The sequence below is a fragment of the Rhinatrema bivittatum genome, chromosome 15 (assembly GCF_901001135.1).
Source record: "Rhinatrema bivittatum chromosome 15, aRhiBiv1.1, whole genome shotgun sequence".
Lineage (NCBI taxonomy): Eukaryota > Metazoa > Chordata > Amphibia > Gymnophiona > Rhinatrematidae > Rhinatrema > Rhinatrema bivittatum.
In genome coordinates this window covers 22,916,651-22,935,387 of record NC_042629.1, presented here as the reverse complement: position 1 = coordinate 22,935,387, position 18,737 = coordinate 22,916,651, and the positions used below count along the sequence as shown (strand labels likewise).

Sequence of the window (18,737 nt, the reverse complement as noted above, 5' to 3'; positions counted from 1 at the left end):
AATGGCAATAGGATTTGAACCCTGGCTTCCCTTCTTTACAACCCACTGCTCTAACCACTCTGTTTTTGGGCCTGTTATTTTTTTTGTTCTCAGTCTTGGCGTCCGCACTAGGGGGCGCTGGAGAAATGGGGCGGGGCAGCCTTTGGCCAACCCACCCCCTGGGTCTAGAAGTAGGACTCCTCCATTCCCTATTGCCTGCCTCCCACCCTTCTCCAGGACCTGCCCCCTGGGGTGTGAGAGGTTGGTGAATGGTGGGAGTCTGTGTGTGTGTCACACTCTCTCTTAGGGCTGATACAAGTGTATTAGGTGCCCTAGACAAACCTTACAGCCTTTCATTCCCCCTTCCCTCCCCACATAATTAAACCTTATACATTCTTTTCCATTTTAAAATTTAACATCCCCAACCTAAAAAGGCAGATTTCATATGGAAAATACACATTCAAAGTAAAATCTTCTGAAGTAAAAATATCATTTACAACAACATATATATTATATAGGCATACACGCAAAAAAAAACATACTCTCAATAATAATATTTTAATAGACAATAAACTACCTTTCTCATAGTAATCAAGGTGGTTTACTGGATCCCATATGGTATTAGGCCTATGGTAAAGTGCACTGGGTATGGACTTGGCCCACAGAAAGTCAGGAATAAACTGAGCTACAATTCCAATATAGTAAGCCTTCCATATCATAACTGCTAGTACTCAACCAATGAAAAAGCCACACTGTAAATATTACATCAGGCCCTAAACACCAATACACCTCCTAATAGGAAAACAGATTAAAGCCAGGTTGTTGTAAATCCCTACCCAGAAACTACATGCTAGCAGAATAACTAAAGCCTCAGTCACACAAGCAGAATACAGATAGACTCTCACCAAATATAGAATAAAGAGATCATAAAATATACATTGAAATGTGCAGACAAAAACTGAACTGGAAATCACAATAAGCCAAATTCTGTAAGCAATGCAAACACAATCAAATAAGCAATGCAAACACAATCAAGCAATATAAACCATTAAACCTACCAATAAAAAGAATGTCAAATCTGCTGATAAATTCAGCCAATTAAAAACATGTATAAAAATGTTTAAAATATTACCAAACACTAATAAAATATTTCAAAACAGCAGATACATCACAACCAATAATTAAAACTAAGAAGGATAAAAAAATAAATCTCCCACTCTCCATACCTGGGGACTTTAGATTAAGAACATTCCATACTGGGTCAGACCAAGGGTCCATCAAGCTCAGCATCCTGACTCCCAACAATGGCCAATCCAGGCCATAAGAACCTGGCAAGTTCCCAAAAACTAAGTCTATCCCATGTTACTGATGCTAGTAATAGCAGTGGCTATTTTCTAAGTCAACTTAATTAATAGCAGGTAATGGACTTCTCCTCCAAGAACTTATCCAATCCCTTTTTAAACCCAGCTAAATTAACTGCACTAACCACATCCTCTGGCAACAAATTCCAGAGTTTAATTGTGCACTGAGTGAAAAAGAGCTTTCTCCGATTAGTTTTAAATGTGCCACATGCTAACTTCATGGAGTGCCCCCAGTCCTTCTATTATCTGAAAGAGTAAATAACCAATTCACATTTACCCGTTCTCCTCATGATTTTAAACACCGCTATCATATCCCCCTCAGCCGTCTCTTCTCCAAGCTGAAAAGTCCTAACCTATTTAGTCTTTCCTCATAAGGGAGCTGTTCCATTCCCCTTATCATTTTGGTAGCCCTTCTCTGTACCTTCTCCATCGCAATTATATCTTTTTTGAGATGCGGTGACCAGAATTGTACACAGTATTCAAGGTGCGGTCTCACCATGGAGCGATACAGAGGCATTATGACATTTTCCGTTTTATTCACCATTCCCTTTCTAATAATTCCCAACATTCTATTTGCTTTTTTGACTGCCACAGCACACTGAACCAATGATTTCAATGTGTTATCCACTATGACGCCTAGATCTCTTTCTTGGGTGGTAGCACCTAATATGGAACCTAACATGGTGTAACTATAGCATGGGTTATTTTTCCCTATATGCTCCACCTTGCACTTATCCACATTAAATTTCATCTGCCATTTTGATGCCCAATTTTCCAGTCTCACAAGGTCCGCCTGCAATTTATCACAATCTGCTTGACATTTAACTACTCTGAATAATTTTGTGTCATCTGCAAATTTGATTACCTCACTCGTCGTATTTCTTTCCAGATACTGAGATTGTCATAGATTGGAGGAGCATGCAGAAACTTTAACCTCTCTCACACACACATATATATATAGGTACTCTCTCTCACACACACACACACACACACATATACGGGTGCAGGCACTCTCACTCATAGACACACACGTACACAAAAACCCTCTCATACACACACATACACCCATCTCATATATATACACACACACCACCTCCACCATCCGCATACATACACACACTCAACTCCACACAGCCTCTCATAAGCATAAAGCCATTCACCCACCCATTCATACACACACACACACCCTTTCTTATACACACACACACATATACATCCCCATCCTTTCATATGCGTACGCACACCCTCTCATACACACTCACAAAGTCTGTCTCACACACAGGCACTCACTCTCACAGGGCAAGTCTCTTTCACACATACATGTTGGACCTTTTCTCTGGCTGTACAGCAAGGCTTCTTCTGCTGCCGGCTGCGGGGGAAACAATGGCACCATCTCAGACCCTGGCGGCATCGCAGTGACTGACTGCTGGACAGTGGCATACCTAAAGTATTTGGCAGCCAGGGTGGATACTTTATTTGGCACCCCCTCCCCCCCAGATTCACTTCTCCATCCCCTTCCCCCCCAAAATTTCACTTCTCCGACTCCCCCCCCCTGTGATTTCCAGTTCCCCTCTCCTTCACACAGGCTCCCTCTCTCACTCATAAACATGCACCCTCCCTGACTCCCACACACACACATAGACACACACACACACACACAGACACACACACATAGACACACACACACATAGACACGCACACAGACACACACACACATAGACACGCACACACACACACAGACACACACACATAAACACACACACACACATAGACACGCACACAGACACACACACACATAGACACACACACACACACACAGACACACACACATACACACAGACACACACACATAAACACACACACACACATAGACACGCACACAGACACACACACACATAGACACGCACACACACACACAGACACAAACGCACTCTTTCACTTGCTACTCTGTGCCCCATAAGAAGTACATCAGCAGCTTCCTCCTTCAGCTCCCATGACAGACGGGGGTCTCGTCACTTTTCTTGAGGCCGCGCAGAGCTGCTGCGGCTCTGCTTCCTGGACTTGCAGTGGGGGGAGGGGGCAGCGCTGTTGCTGTTCCACTTGCAAATGCTAATGCTGCCTCTTCGTGCAACCCAGAACTCGCGCTGATCTTTTTTCTGCTTCGGGCCGCCATTGCATGACCTTTCCTTCCCCGCCCGCGCCAACCCACCACTTCCTCTTTCAGGCTGCGTGGGAGGGAAGAAGAACAGGCTATGCACTTAGCGGCTCCAGACCCGTAGCTTCCACCAGCCCTGCTTCCACCGCTCACTGCCCGGAGGCCTCCCTCTTCTTCCGCCACGAGCGGGATGGGCTCCGCTCATGGCCGCTGACTTCCCGGCAGGCACCCCCCCTTAGTACGCCACTGCCACTGGATCATCCTTTTGCTGGTGGGGAGTGGAAACCCCGCCAGCATGTCGCTACTCCATGCCACCAGCACGGCTGGTTTACCTGCCACCGGAGTTTGCCTGAATGAAGGGTGAGGTGGCTGTAGCAGAAGGGTTCAGGGGGCAATTTTGCTGCCTCAAAATCTTGCCACCTGAAGAGGCCGCCTCACCCTGCCTCATTATAGAACCGCCCTGCTAGGAATTATTAAGAAAGTAATGGAGAATAAAACAGAGAATATCAATGCCTGTGTATCTCTCCATCCTGCGTCCACATATTGAGTATTATGTGCAATTCTGGTCACCACATCTCAAAAAAGATATATTAGAATTAGGAAAAGGTACAGAGAAGGGCAACCAAAATAATACAGGGGATGGAACCATTCTCCAATGAGAAAAGGCTAAAGAGATTAGGGCTCTTCAGCTTGGAAAAGAGTCAGCTGATGTTACGCTCCGCGGCCGCTCACCTCTTTTTTTACTGCCTTGGCTCCGTTGGGCAAACGTGCGGCCTCTGCCAACTACCACCGGCCTTCTGGCTCCGTTCCCGGGCCTGCTTGAGAAGCATGGACGCTGCCGACCACCATCTTACCCTCAGGGTTCCCTAGGCATGCGTGCTCCCCGACTGCTTTAACCACGTCATGGCAGGAACCTCGGGGGCATCCCCATCAGATGATGTCACTCAACCTCAATATTTAAGCTCGCCAGCCCAGACAGCCGGCGACTTCGCAATGAGTTAATTTGCTGTATCTACCTACTCTCTTCAGCATTGTTCCGGCTCCTGCTTCCGCGGTGTGAGACTATCGGGTACCTGCTCCTCGGGGGCCCTGCCTCGTCTCTTGGCTATCCGCTCCTCGGAGGGCCTTTCACCCAGACTCCTGCCTGCCTGGCTTCCCGAGGCTTTCTACAGAACTACTACTTGTCTTTGTTGCGTTCGTGCCTGTCTGTTGCACTCGCTCCACCCTCTCTACCTGCGTGGCGACTCCTTCCAGGTCTGAGGGACAGCTTGCGGCTGTGGCGTCTTCCTGCCACATCTCTTCGGAATCCCCGGGTGGCCTGATGCTGCGGATCCGCCATGTTTCTGATGATGTAAGGGCGCGCGCTCCAGAGTTTGTACCGGCAAGGGCGCAAACCTCGGGGGCGTCCCCCCGCAGTGATGTCATCCGCTTCCAGCTTAAAAGGTCTTTGCTTGCAACTACGAATCGAATTAGCAAGGACTCGAATCTTACTCTCTTGGATACGATTCACCCAAGCTACTCTGCCTTCTTGTACTTACCAGGGGTACCTGCTCCTCAGGGGCTCGCTCCCTCTTCTTGATTTCAGATTGCTAAGACGGGATCCGGTACTCGCTCCATGAGGGCCTACGTCCCTGAATGCCCAGAAGACTCCTTACTACCTGGAAGCGATCGCAGACGTGAAAACAGTGAGTTCTATTACAGATAGGAACCGGTACTCGCTCCACGAGGGCCTATGTTCCTAATCTCCTCCAAAGACTCTCTTCCATTCCAGAAGCCATCTCATACACAGATATTGTAAGTTCTCATTCCAGACTGCATATAGGAACCAGTACCCGCCTTCGGCTCCTGTTCCTGAATACTGAAGACTCTCTGTTGCATGGAAGCCATTACAGATATCTACAATCCTCAGCAACCCAGAGACCGCAATTCCAGTATCAGAGGGACTTCAGCCCTGCCGGGCACATCAGCTCACTACTGCCACCTCTGGTGGTTCTACTTCCTGTCTAATAAAGAACTATCTGTGTTTGTCTTCATACTCCAGCATAGCCGGTGGTCCCTCTCAGAAGATCCTCTTGGGGGCGCTGTCATCTGCCATCAGCCCAAGGATTCACCAATTTACATTAAGTGTTTATCTCTTACATTGCTGAGCGGTATCATACTGACTGCCACTCTGTAGGAGCCAACCCACAATAAATCATTAACTCCGCCCACGGAATAGTGCCAACTGCTGGCTCCTCCCCTTGGGGGAGCAGCATTGAACAGTCTTCAGTCGCTGTAAGTACCACGCTTTGGACCCCTGTTGTGATATCTACGTGGAAACCCTCTTTCCGGTGTACCCCGCTCTGCGGACCATTGCCGTGACATCATTAGAGGAAGCATCTCCAGGTCTACCCTGCTCTGCAGACCCACGCTGTGATATCGATAGAGGAACCCTCGCCGGTGTACTCCGCTCTGCGGACCACTACGTGACCTTCCACCGAGGAACCCTCTTGTGTACCATCTCTACGGACCAGTGTACTTCTGTGACTGTAACTATCTCCCGGCACTCCCGCTCCTCGGGAGTGCCTGACTCCAGTCATCCGAGCTGAGTCTGATGTCAGCATCTGCGCTGTCGCTCCGTGGCCCACCTCCTGGGGTCACCCTCTCTTTCTCCTTCTCTACCTCTGCTGTATAATATCCCACAGCTGAGACTCCGCCTCCCGATGGTGAGGCTCAGCGGGGCTCCTCCCCTGGGCAGTACCACCTCTCACCTCGGCCAAATCCTAACAGCTGAGGGGAAATATGATAGAGGTTTATAAAATAATGAGCTGAATGGAATACGTAAACACAAATTGGATTACTCTTTTAAAATGTACAAAGATTAGAAGGTATGCAATGAAGTTACTAAGTAGTACATTTAAAACAAATAAGAGAAAATATTGTTTTACTCAAAGCATAATTAAGCTCTAGAATTTGTTGCCAGAGGATGTGGTGAAATCTGCTACACTAGCTGGGTTTAAAAAACATTTAGACAAGTTCTTGGAAGGAAAGTCCATAAACCAGTGGTGTAGCCAGAACTGAATTTTTTGGGGGCCCAAGGTTAACATGGGTGAGCAGTAGGCATATAAGTTTGAGCCCTACTAGTTGTACTCTTATGAATAAATAATACCTTAGTATGCACCTGACATTGGATTTCTTCATAGTCTGTAACAGCCACCATGCATCGTGAATGATATTTTAAAATATTTTGTTTCAAGCACTTACCAACATTAAAAATAGCTTATTGATTTGTATTAATTTATTTTATATATATTTCAGTTTATAAATGCACAATATCGTATAAAAAGTAAACAAAGAACACTTCAGAGAAACATCAGATCCAATCATGTAATGAAACAAATATCAAAGTATTCTTTTATGAATCCTCTTTCCAAAAATGCAGAATATATTATAACTACAACAAAACAGCAATAATCAAAAGAATCATAAGATTTGCAATGGGTGCAAAGCAGAACTAGGACTGTTCATACTATAACCCAACATGCAAAAAAATATATATTCAGATTCTGGTGTCACCTCAGTAACAGCAAAGGAAATTCCATCCACTGCCAAGCACTTTGTGATGTAATACAAACCCCTACAAAAATATAATAAAAAACCATCTAGAACCTTGCCATACCACACCATAACAGCAGCAACTTTATCTATGAAAAGGCAGCAAGGCAAACATTATGCCAGGTCCTAGAACACTAATACACCTACTGAGCAAACTGGACTGCTACAAATCCCTACAAAGAAACAACATGCTAGCCGAAATACTGCACCTCTGTCACACTTGTGCAACACAGACAGAAAAAGAAACTATTAACTAGTTAATTACCTAATACAGAATAAGAAACTATAAATTAGAAACAGAAACACGCAGACAAGATGGAAATAGAAAACCCAAGAAACCAGACTCTGTGAATAGTGGAATATTGAAGAAAAAGTAAAATAGAAATAAGTAAAAAATGCACATTCCCAAAGATTGCATATTTCAATCACTGAAAGTCAAAATAATTTGTTTTTACCTTCATTGACTGATCTTATTTTTCTAATCAGCTGGTTGCATTTTCTTTTTCCCTGGTCTGTCTTTTCCTAATTCCTTTTCAAGGTCTCTTTTATTCTTTCTGTTTCTTCTCTCTTCTCCTGTCTTCTTTCCTTCCTCCCTCCCTCCCTCCCTCATACAGGCTTCTACTCCCACACACTCACTCTCTCACTCTCACTCCCATATGCTTTCTCACACACACACACAGGCTTCTCACTCCCATGCTCTCATACACACACAACCCACAGGCTTCTCACTCCCGTGATCTCTCTCACACATATGCACAGAGGCTTTTCATTCCCATGCTTTCACACACACACACATACACAAGTTTCCCACTCCGAACCACGCTCTCTCTCGCACATATACACATAGGCTTCTCACTCCCATGATCTCTCATGCATATACACAGGCTTCTCATTCCTATGCTCTCTCTCACACATACACACATAGGCTTCTCATTCCTATGATCTCTCATGCATATACACAGGCTTCTCATTCCTATGCTCTCTCTCTCTCTCACGCATACACACACACAGGCTTCTCACTCCCACACACACTCTAACAGGGCTCTCCCTCTCTCCTAGACCTCCTTGCTGCGACAGGCCGCGTGGGATGAACTCCATGATGGCCCTGCAAAAGGCCGCTTCTTCTCGGGCCACATGGGATGAGCTGCATGACAGCTCTGCGTCGGGCTTCCTCTTCTCGAGCTGCGCGGGATGAGCTCCACGACAGCTCTGCGTCGGGCTTCCTCTTCTCGAGCTGCGCGGGATGAGCTCCACAATGGCCCTATGACAGGTCTCCTCTTCTCAGGCTTTGCAGGATAAGCTCTGTGACAGCCCTGCGTTGGACCTTCTCGGGCTGTGTGGGATGAGCTCCACAAAGGCCCTACATTGGGCCTCTTCTTCTTGGCACCGGGAAACACTGATTGGGTGGGCTTGAGCACAAAGTGGGTGGGCCGTGGCCCACTGGTGGCTATGCCACTGCCATAAATCATTATTAAGGTGACTTACTGAAATCCATCACTTATCCCTGGGATAAGCAGCATGAATCTATTTACGTTTTGGGATTCTGCCAAGTACATTATGGCAAATCTTATGATCTTATATTTTTTCTGCTTTTCTAGCCACTCATAGCAAGATTTCACCTTCTCAATTTCTAGTCCTCAATCTCCCTTTTGTCACCTTTCATTTACCTATTAATTTTCCATCCCTCACTCTCACTCCATTCCAAGACTATCTCCCCATTTGTTGCTTCCCCAGCTTTCCTCCATACTCAGCCCCTAACCAGTCCTTAACTACTTTCCTCTGCCTCCAATCTGCTCAACAACCCTAGCTTCTCCCCTTATTCATTCTTCCTCTGCTTCCAACTCTCTTACTCCCTACCCAGCCCCATTACACCTTCTCTCACCCCTTTCACAGAAGAAGCTATATAGTTCCTCAGGCAGAGAGATGATGACGACACAGGGTAATGCTGCGGGGTGAAATCCCCAACTGCTGATGTGGCTGCCAATAGTTCCTTTGGGCCTCTCGGAAGCAGTTGTGCAGGAACTGAGGTCTGGCACCACAGTAAATGACAGTGACAGCAGTAACATGGTATCCCATGGGACTCGCACCCCAGGCAACTATTTCTCTCATGCCTTCCAATAGCCCTGCTTTTCCTCCTCACCCCTCCCTTTCCCTCTCCCCAGTCCTCCAGATCATTCACACAACCTCTCAAGCCCTTCCTACCCTTCAAACCTACTTATTGCTCCTACCTCCCTCCCTCCCTCTTCTTGCCCCAGCCCCATGCTTCTATTCTAACTTAATCCTGCTACCGGGGCAGCACCTCTTTCCCTTCTCCCATAGCCCAAGTGGTTCAAATATCAACTGTTTTAACCATGTAGGGTTCTGCAGAGTACTGCATGGTTCCAACAGCTGTTTAAAGCACATAAGAGAGCAAGAAAAGGCACAAGGGGAGCAATCAGGCACAGGTTAGAGGCACCAAACCGGGGCACAATGGGGAAAGGAGCATGAACCGGGTGATCCATGAGAACAGATTCTGAAATGTCGCTGCTTTCCCTTCCTTCCAGCCACCACTGGCGGGGTATCTTGGGGATGATTTTAACTGGGATGACTCTTGACTCCCCCTACCCCCAATAGTAAGACCATTGTTCAAAATCAATTTTGAGGGGCAACCTCAAAAGCCTAGTTTCCTGGCATATACCTCAGCGGGCATTGAGGTCAGAAAGTATGTTTTTATTAAATGTGCCAGAGGTTAGAAGGGCTAAGCTACAGGAGACAAGAATCAGAGCCTGCTCATGGGTGGCTCCGGTCCTCCGGAATGAGCTCCCAGTAATCATCTGGCAGATGCAAGACTAAATTGTTTTGAAAGCAGGTCAAAGCTTACCTGTTTAAGGAAGCTTTTAATTAACTTAGCTTTAAGAATGTTTTTAACTTTTAATTCTGTACTTTGTATTGTTTTATGTTGTTTTGTTTATGATTATGTATATTATGGAAACCATCCAGAACAGTTTTTGGTAACTGGACAGGATATAAATGTTATAAATAAGTAAATAAATAATAAGTATAACACTTATTTTATAGCACTGTAGAATAGCGCCAAGTATTGTGGGATACTAAATCCCTACTCCAAAAGGGTACCTGAGGCAATAGGAGATAAAGTGTCTTGCCCAAGATTACAAGGCGAAGTGGGACAGCCCATTGGTAAAATAATTTAAAAAAAAAAAAGACGTACGTGCCTTAAAACCCTCTTCAAATGCACTAGAATATAATAGTATTTGGTTTTCATACCATAAGAAAATATTGGACCTAAAAATAATCTAACAACCGGATTTTCCCCTGCCTCGGGAGTCCCGTCCTCACAGCTGTACGAACTCCGCATAACCTCCCCTCACAGCACCCGGAAGCTGAAGAACAAGAGGCGGGCAGAACTAGCGCCACATCCGGGCCTCTCAGGCTCAGCCGACTACAGCTCCCAGGCTGCCCAGCGGCGAGGTCCGGGCCCGGACCCCGGCCTTGGAGGACCACAACTCCCAGACTGCTCGGCGGCGGCAGAGCGTCACTGAGCCCGAGCCCGGCTGACGGAAAAGTACAGTCAGCAGTCAGGACAGGAAGCGGCTTCCGGGCGCTCGGGCCTCTTACAACCGGACGAAGCGGCGAGATGGCCGGAGAGATGACAATGTTAGGTGGGTAAGGCAGGGTCAATGAGCCGCCTGGGAGAGAGGGAGACCGAGGCGGACTGAGCAAGCCTTTCCCCGGCCCTCCTCAGCCCCCGCCTGCTTGACTTTCACTGCGGGGGACCGCAGTGAAACAATAATCCCAAATAAACATTTGGGATTATTGTTGTTAAGCAGCGCACTTTGCCTGTGCCCTTGTTGGGGGAGTTGGACCATCTTCCTGCTGACAGAGCTGTAGCTGAGACTTGCTGCTTTTTTGTTGTTTGTTTGAGTGATTCTGCCTTTAAGGAGATGCTTCATCATGTTGCTCGGCCTAGAAGCTGCGTAGACATAGCGCTGTACATCGCACTTCATGAATGAAATTAGTAAACCTGCAGTGTGAGCTGCCCATCCAATTGAGAGGGAGGCACTGGATATGGGAGCTGCCACTGAAACCAATCACTGTGAATGTTTTCATTATAACTCATTAAACGAAGGTGCTTATTATTATTATGAATGAGCAACAACTTCCTTTGATCCTGTTTTCCCAATGGATTTATTTCTTAATTATTATCTTGGGATACAATTGTGTTTGTTTGTTTGTTTGTTTGTGTAGTACTTTTCTGTATATCCATGCAGCTCTGATCTGGTTGTAAATGGCTTTCAGAGTGTCCTGAAAAAAGGAAGAGGAGCTGGGTTACTTTGTGCATTGATTTTGAGGTTTCTGGTTTAGACATCCTCGGTGCTCTGAATTTTATATTTTGAATATTGAAACTGCCTTTTGGAGTCCATTAAAACTTTTGCCAGTAACTTTTAAACAGGCTGCGAGAGCACATTTTATTTTATTTATTTTATCAAGTTTTATATACCGTCATTCGGGTTTGCCATCACAACGATTTACAATATGTGAGCACGTTCGTCGGCCCGCACCCAAGGACGCTTCCATTTTATAACAGCGCATCTATATGCGTGCATGTTATAAAATAGCCTGACCACACACACATGTGCACGCAATTTTAAGCGGATGTGCGCAAATGCCATTTCTACTGCATAAGTGGGGGAATTTTAAAAATCATGCGTGCCGACACCATTGCCAGTTTGCCCAAGTAAGGGATAGGACTTCCAAACCCTCCTAGTTTAATAGCCACCGTTCTCCTCTATTAGCCCCAACCCTTAAAACCCTGCAGATCTGTATATTTATCTTTATTTTATATCTCGCACATCATCCATAGCAGAAGTAAAGTGACGCCGCAGGGGACCGCAGCATGCGCCTGTGCGTCCAACTTCAAGTTAAAATCCAGGACCGCCCATGTCCCGCAAGACCACGCCCCATTCCTTTTTGTGAACTTTTCATTTGGTGTGTCAGGTACGCACGTACCCAGGCAGCTTTTAAAATCTTCTGGACTGACCTGTGTGTGCATCTCCCGGTTTTGGTGCGCACCGGGCTTAATCTTTAAGCGTGGTGGGGAATCAGTAAAAAGGAAATCCCCATATAAGATGGGAGTAACGGATAAAATCTCTCCCTGAAAGTTTCCCCCACTTTGCTGTAGCATTTGAGTGACTTGTACTAGAGAGAGAAATGTTCCTGAAAAAGTCTCTCGTTTTCATCAACATTGTCTTGAGAGGAAGACACATGACAGCATTCTCTCTTCTTCTTCCCCCCTGTTATGACTTTTATTCATTTCTGAGCATAAAGTGTATCCTTTTGGAAATGCAGGTTAACCAGGCTCTTAGAGCAAATGTGTGCAAATATAAGTGATGGATGGTCAGCATGGCCAACTGAAAACCCAACTCTTTTGGACTGGCCTTGCTCTCCCTTTGTTTGGAATGCACGGTCACATAGGAAAGAAAAGTCCTCTCTGTCCCAGGAAATTCACCTTCGTCATCACAAAGTTTTATAATGATAACTGTTCTCTGAGGCATTTCCTGGGTTTTTTTTAACACCTTGAGGAGTTAAGAAAATATTGTGAACTTGCCACTGTTTCTGACTAGCTTACCACAAGTTAGCTAGTGGAGATGTTACAGCTCCTCCTTTGTCTATCTACTTCATTTCTCCCAATATAGAATTAGTCCTTTTCTATCCTCATCTGTGAGTAAAAATATTATGTCACTAAATAGCAAATGTTGCTATATTATAGCATTATACACTTTCCAAAGGAACAAATAATATTTGTAAGTTTCTATCCTTCTTTCAGGTTCAGCCATTTTGGCTCTTCTCTTAGCTGGATATTTGGCACAGCAGTATTTACCTCTCCCTACACCCAAAGTAATTGGAATAGACCTTGGGACCACTTATTGTTCAGTTGGAGTGTTCCATCCTGGCACAGGGGACGTGAAGGTCATCATGGATGAAAGTGGCCATCTCAGCATTCCAAGCATTGTCTCGTTCACGGGCACAGACGTGCATGTGGGCTATGATGGCCTGGAGTTGGCAGATTCTAATCCACAAAACACAATATATGATGCTAAAAGATTTATCGGAAAAATCTTTACTTCAGAAGAGCTGGTGAGGGAAAGAAGCAGATACCAGTTTAAGGTGAGTTGTTGTTGATCTTTGTCAGACTTTTTGGATGATAGTGTGCATAACTCTGTTTTATTATCTATATCCAGATCAGTACTTCCTATACCAGACCACTTAAAGGACCTTTAACTGTTTTGTATATCTGTCTATAGAGCTCGCGATGGCTATTTTAATTATATAACAAAAACAAAAAAATCCGTTTTGGCATTAAGGCTGTCTCTGAGGTTTTGACCAGTTCTTTTTCAATTGATTTGTAGAACATTTAGAGGGAGACTTAATGTGCTCCCTTGCTTGGGTAAGGGTAAGCAAGCTGTGACCAGTGCTTATATATGATCGTTTTCCCACCTTGTCTTGCATTAGTGTATCTAATTTTATATTTGTATCATTGAATATATTGACAGTTCAAGTAAAAATGAAGCATAATAATGTACAAAAATACAATAACAGTATGACAATCTAGCCCCCCCACATACCCCATCTAAAAAGAGGAAATACAGCTCCTTATATAAAATGCATGCAAACTTCCTCACCTCACTCCCGGCTATTCATTTACTTTATTTTGAACAGAATCATTTGACTTTGGTATACTTGGAACATTTGACGCAGGTTCCTAACCACTGATGCACTTAGTGTGTGCAGGTATAAAAGATGCTACAGCTGCTGGTCAAAATAGGTGTCCTTGTTTTACCTTTCCTTTAGCCATGCAATGTGCTTATGGATACAGGGATTTTCCCCCTATGTACCAAGTGCCTTTTGTTTCAGGAGCAGGAACTATTAGATGATCTCCATGGATTGGCCCATTGCTATTTTATCAGGACAGACTGTCAAGGAATAAACAAGTACATTGTAGTTTTGGAGAGAAGAACATGTTTCCAGCACTGTTTCTGGCATTGATTGGGAAGGTTGATTATGCCTGTAATAAAGCTGCTGACGGCTGGCAGTTTACATTGGCCTCTTCAGTGCCAGGGAGATCCTGCAGGTTGATAATCCATGAGGAAATGGAATTGGAGGGTTTTCTGTTTCATGGATCATCACATCATTGGTGATGCAGCTTACAGGAAAGATGTTTCATCTTCCTGCCAGCAGTCACAAGGCAAGAGAGAAGCAGTATATGTGTATATCAAATCAGACAAATATGGCCCAGCATAGGAAAGACACTGCTTATATAGAACAGCATTGTGGAACGAGCCTAAGTGCTGCACTTCTAACATTTTACATTTTTTGTACTTTTTTTCAGGTTTTGAACAATAATGGAGCAGCTGAGTTTTCTGTGTCAACCAATGAAACCTTCACGGTTACACCAGAATATATTAGTTCCCAGCTGCTCTTGAAATTAAAGAAGATGGCAGAGAACTATCTTGACTTGCCAGTGTCCAGGGCAGTCATTTCGGTTCCAGCAGAGTTTGATGAAAGGCAGAGAAACTACACAATTAAGGCGGCAAACCTTGCAGGTAAGACTTAACTTTCCCTTAAACACAGAAGGAATAAAAAAGCCACAGGCAATGGGTAGAAAACGAAGAGCAGCAGCTGCACGGCGCAGAAGCCAGCACTTAATCTGGGGAAGAACAAGTGGCTTGTGAATAGCTATGAAAAGAGAATAAAACCTGGTGCTTTTGTTTATCCTGGCAATGAGTGCCGAGCGTGACCTGTTCCCAGTTACACTGGGAAATGAGAAACATCGTTACCAACCAAGCAGAGCTCCCTTGACAGTCATACCCAGCAGCCTGGTGCTTCTCCGTTTCTGGCACAGCAGCTAAAAAAAAAAAAAAAAAAAAAGACCAAGGTGGTGATGGCCTTTTGACCCTTGGTCAGGTTTCCTTAAGTCGGACCCAGTTTTACCTTCTCTTCAGAATCCTAGCAGCAGATATCTGGGCTTGCTTGTTGCAAAATGCATCCTGCTTTGCCCATTCACTCACAGCTGCCCACACTACTGCTGTAATCAGGAGGACAGGAAATGGGATATATATAGATGCCCATTCCAAGTAATTCTAAATATAACGTGTGTTTGGTACTTCAGCTATTTCTACCATTGTTTGAAAGAGGTAGTATGTGGTTAATGAGAGGTATCCACAATAGGGGGAGCATAGTTAAAAATGTGTTATCTTTTATTTTTAAATGTTTGAATTTGCTCCTAGGTCTTGAGATCCTGCGCGTAATTAATGAGCCCACTGCAGCAGCCATGGCTTATGGACTCCATAAAGCGGATGTCTCTAATGTCTTGGTGGTAGATTTGGGAGGAGGTACTTTGGATGTGTCTCTGTTGAATAAACAAGGAGGAATGTTTCTGACGCGAGCTATGGCAGGTAAAAGCTGGTTTCTGTTCTATAAATCTGCATGCCACACTCAGAGCAGAAGAAGAGCAAGAACCAAGTCTTAAAGGCATGCTTTTTTTCCCACTTTTATTAAAATTTGACATCAACCGAACAGATGCTCAGTGTTGAATCTTCCTGTAAAATGTGTTACTGTAAGACAATTTTAAGGAGCCTTTGGAAACCTAGTTGTTTTTTTGGCAAAAAGTCTGTTGCAGCTCGCAGAGTAGCCTCAAATGAGGGTGCCCAGCTTCATAAATTCTACTTTTTATGAAGTTCCTAGAGTATCTTTTTATGTTTGTTTTTATAGATTTGTGTGATCAGTTTGTGGCATCTTCTACCAACTAAACAGATGAACTGTTACTACCACCACCAGCATTCAGAAAAATCTAAAGCAATTAATTAAAACCAAAGGAAAAAATATCCTTTAAACTTAATCATGCAGTTTAAACCATTCCGGTATGAGCTTTATTTTTCAAGGGGATCTACCCGGCTTTGAAAACGTACTGGACTGAGCAGGCAAACTTCCAGCAGGCAGCTACATTTAGCCAGGTAATGCTGGGCAGGCTGAGGAGCAGGATTACCTTGGGGGGAGGAAGTTAGGTGGCTAGCACAGAGCAATGCTGCTTTCCAAGCTGGGAGGAGGTAAGCCTGCGCCTGCTTCCTAGCTCAAATGAGGAAACTTTCAGCGAGATTAGAAGAACCCTCTGTACCAGTACAGTTTTTAGTTGGGCAGGTAGGAGGAGGGGTTGAAGTGGCTGTCAGCCAATGAGAGAGGACTTAGCTGACTAGCATGGATTTTCAGTCCAAGCACCCTAATTAGCCATCTAGATTTAGGATGATTTCCATCTATAATTCTAGCCAACTAGATCTGATGGAAAATCAGCTTAACTTAGCTTGGCCCCATGTTGGCCAGTTAAGTCAGACACTCAGTGCTGAAAAATGACCCCTGTAGAATTTAAATTATTCCATTAATTGTATTATTTTTGCTGTAAACCATTTTGGGTTATTCTTTGTTTAAGATCTAAATGTGTAAAATAAAAATATTATGTTGTGATATAGTGCTCACCAGGCCCCATTCTGCAGGTACCAAGTTGTGTAATGGCCAGATATCTCATAGTGTTTTCATCTGCATCATAAGAAAAATGACCGTGCTCCTGGGGCCAATTATTTATTTCATCAAACCTTTTTTTTCTCCTGCATTACGCACATAGTGAGCTACACATTATATAAAACATTGCAAATAGCATGTGTCCTTGGTGATATCTTTAGTACGAAGAGTTTGTGCAATTCAATGTCCACTGTACTTCTGTGTGTATGGCCCCCTTTAATCCTGAAAATGTATTATAGTTCTGTAATATATCATTGTTATATATATTGTAGGTAACAACAAACTTGGAGGACAAGATTTTAATCAGCGCTTGCTGGGGTATTTGTATGATGTGATTCATAAGACATACGGTTCTTTGCCCTCCCGTAAAGAAGAAATCCATCAACTGAGGAAGGCTGTAGAAGCTGTCAAATTGAACTTAACAGTCCGCAGCTCCTCCTGGCTCCATGTGCCCCTGACCCTGCCAGGCGACACGAAGAGAGCTTCAGACGTGAAAGACAGCAGTTCTAGTGCCACACTGGTAAAAGAAGCACTGCAAAGGATGAAAGGCCACTCGCATCCTCTGCAGGGTGAGAAACCTCCACAAAGGGAAGAGGGGAGAGATTCAGCTCTGCGAGCAAAGTTGTCAGCGGGTGGCAGGGTAAATCAAGTTGTGTTTAAGGTGGAAATCACACGGAAACTCTTTGAGACTCTGAATGAAGACCTCTTTCAGAAGATCTTCGTGCCCATACAGCGAGTATTGAAAGAAGGGCTTTTGGACAGGACAGAGGTAGATGAAATTGTATTGGTAGGGGGCTCCACGCGAATCCCACGAATACGCCAAATGATCCAGGAGTTCTTTGGGAAGGACCCGAACACCTCTGTAGATCCCGACTTAGCTGTAGTAATAGGCGTAGCAATCCAGGCTGGAATTGTTGGAGGCTCCTGGCCTCTTCAAGTCAGCGCCATAGAAATACCTAACAGGCATTTACAGAAAACAAACTTTAACTGACCTGAACGACTGTGTAACCGGCGCCAGACCTGCTGTCCTCAAAATGTAAAAAAAAAAAAAAAAAAGCTGAGGAGGACAATATAGAGACACACATTGCACCAAACTTTTATACTACTTTAATTAAATTATAGTTGGACCAATTGGTCTATGTTTGACCACCTCCAAATTATTTAATATTTCTCTGGATCTTTTATGCCATTTTTTGGTATGGTTTTATTCTAGTTTGGCTGGGGCCCACTATTCTTTCCATGGCATTACTATGTTTCAAGTTACATTCTAGGCCTGGAAATTCTCGAATTTTGATGTTCTGCTTGGTTTTCAAGAAGGAACATAGGTTTTTGTTTCCCTTTTGGCATTCCAGCATGAATACGGACAGCCTTGTCCAATGGCCTTGTCCAAGGGCATGAGAAATGGACCGGTTTTATGAAGAATAGCAAAGTCCACAGGATAGTACTGTGGATCACCTACTTCAGATTGAATTTCCCCTGAAAACATGGCTCAGGTGGGCACTTTGCTGCTCTTTTGAAGTTACTGTACACTGCCAGTAGTGCGATGCAGGGCTTAGTTACTGGAAACGCTCTGACATGGCCTTTTACTTGAAATGTAGGCGTAGAATTGCAAACAGTGACAGATTCAGTGTTGACCAAATGCATTGCTTATTCATCTTCTTCTGCCTGTACATGCTGCGAAGACTAATCAGTGTTGTGTGGCAGATGTTGGCTTCTCATCTGCAAAATTCAGGTGTGCAAAGAGTGTGCAGTTGGGGGGTGGGGAGTACATCACTGCAGGACAACCTGTGCATCTTTTTGTTTGGGGGGGGGGGAATATCTTCAGGTATTGGGCCATTTGCATTACTGCCACTGGCGGTTTTGTAGCACTGGACACAGCACTGTGTTCCCAAATTTTGCAGAAGAGAAGCCATAGTGTTCGGCTTCAGTGTTCACTCAGGCTGAGCTTCGTAACTGTGGCTTTCCAGCTTGATTTCTGTGCAGATGTAATGTAACACAAGTGTATTGAGAGCTGTTTGTATCAAATGCTTCCTAGAGAAATATTTGTCGTCACAATTCAGTATAATGCTACTATTGCA

General features: G+C 44.5%; 1 protein-coding gene and 1 long non-coding RNA gene across 4 annotated transcripts in view; one reads left to right on the top strand and one right to left on the bottom strand.

The window, feature by feature from the left end:
* LOC115076725 overlaps nucleotides 1-10,467 on the bottom strand; it is a 32,625-nt gene extending 22,158 nt beyond the window's left edge. For all 3 annotated transcript variants that reach the window (XR_003852853.1, XR_003852852.1, XR_003852854.1), the window contains exon 1: nucleotides 10,354-10,467. This is a non-coding gene — a long non-coding RNA (uncharacterized LOC115076725). The remainder of the gene's footprint in view (nucleotides 1-10,353) is intronic.
* Nucleotides 10,468-10,560: 93 nt separating this feature from the next.
* Nucleotides 10,561-17,770, top strand: HSPA13 (heat shock protein family A (Hsp70) member 13). Its single transcript, XM_029578680.1, has 5 exons — nucleotides 10,561-10,748; nucleotides 12,914-13,254; nucleotides 14,477-14,690; nucleotides 15,375-15,542; nucleotides 16,932-17,770. Exons 1-5 carry the CDS (start codon nucleotides 10,724-10,726, stop codon nucleotides 17,648-17,650), a joined length of 1,467 nt encoding a protein of 488 aa, XP_029434540.1. The 5' UTR covers nucleotides 10,561-10,723; the 3' UTR covers nucleotides 17,651-17,770.
* The last annotated feature ends 967 nt before the right edge of the window (nucleotides 17,771-18,737 follow it).

Excerpts from the sequence above, each read along its gene's own strand:
- HSPA13 (XM_029578680.1), top strand. The coding sequence starts at position 10,724 with ATGGCCGGAGAGATGACAATGTTAG. Across the intron at positions 13,255-14,476 it reads GAAGCAGATACCAGTTTAAG|GTTTTGAACAATAATGGAGC; the intron begins GTGAGTTGTTGT and ends ACTTTTTTTCAG. Across the intron at positions 15,543-16,931 it reads TCTGACGCGAGCTATGGCAG|GTAACAACAAACTTGGAGGA; the intron begins GTAAAAGCTGGT and ends TATATATTGTAG.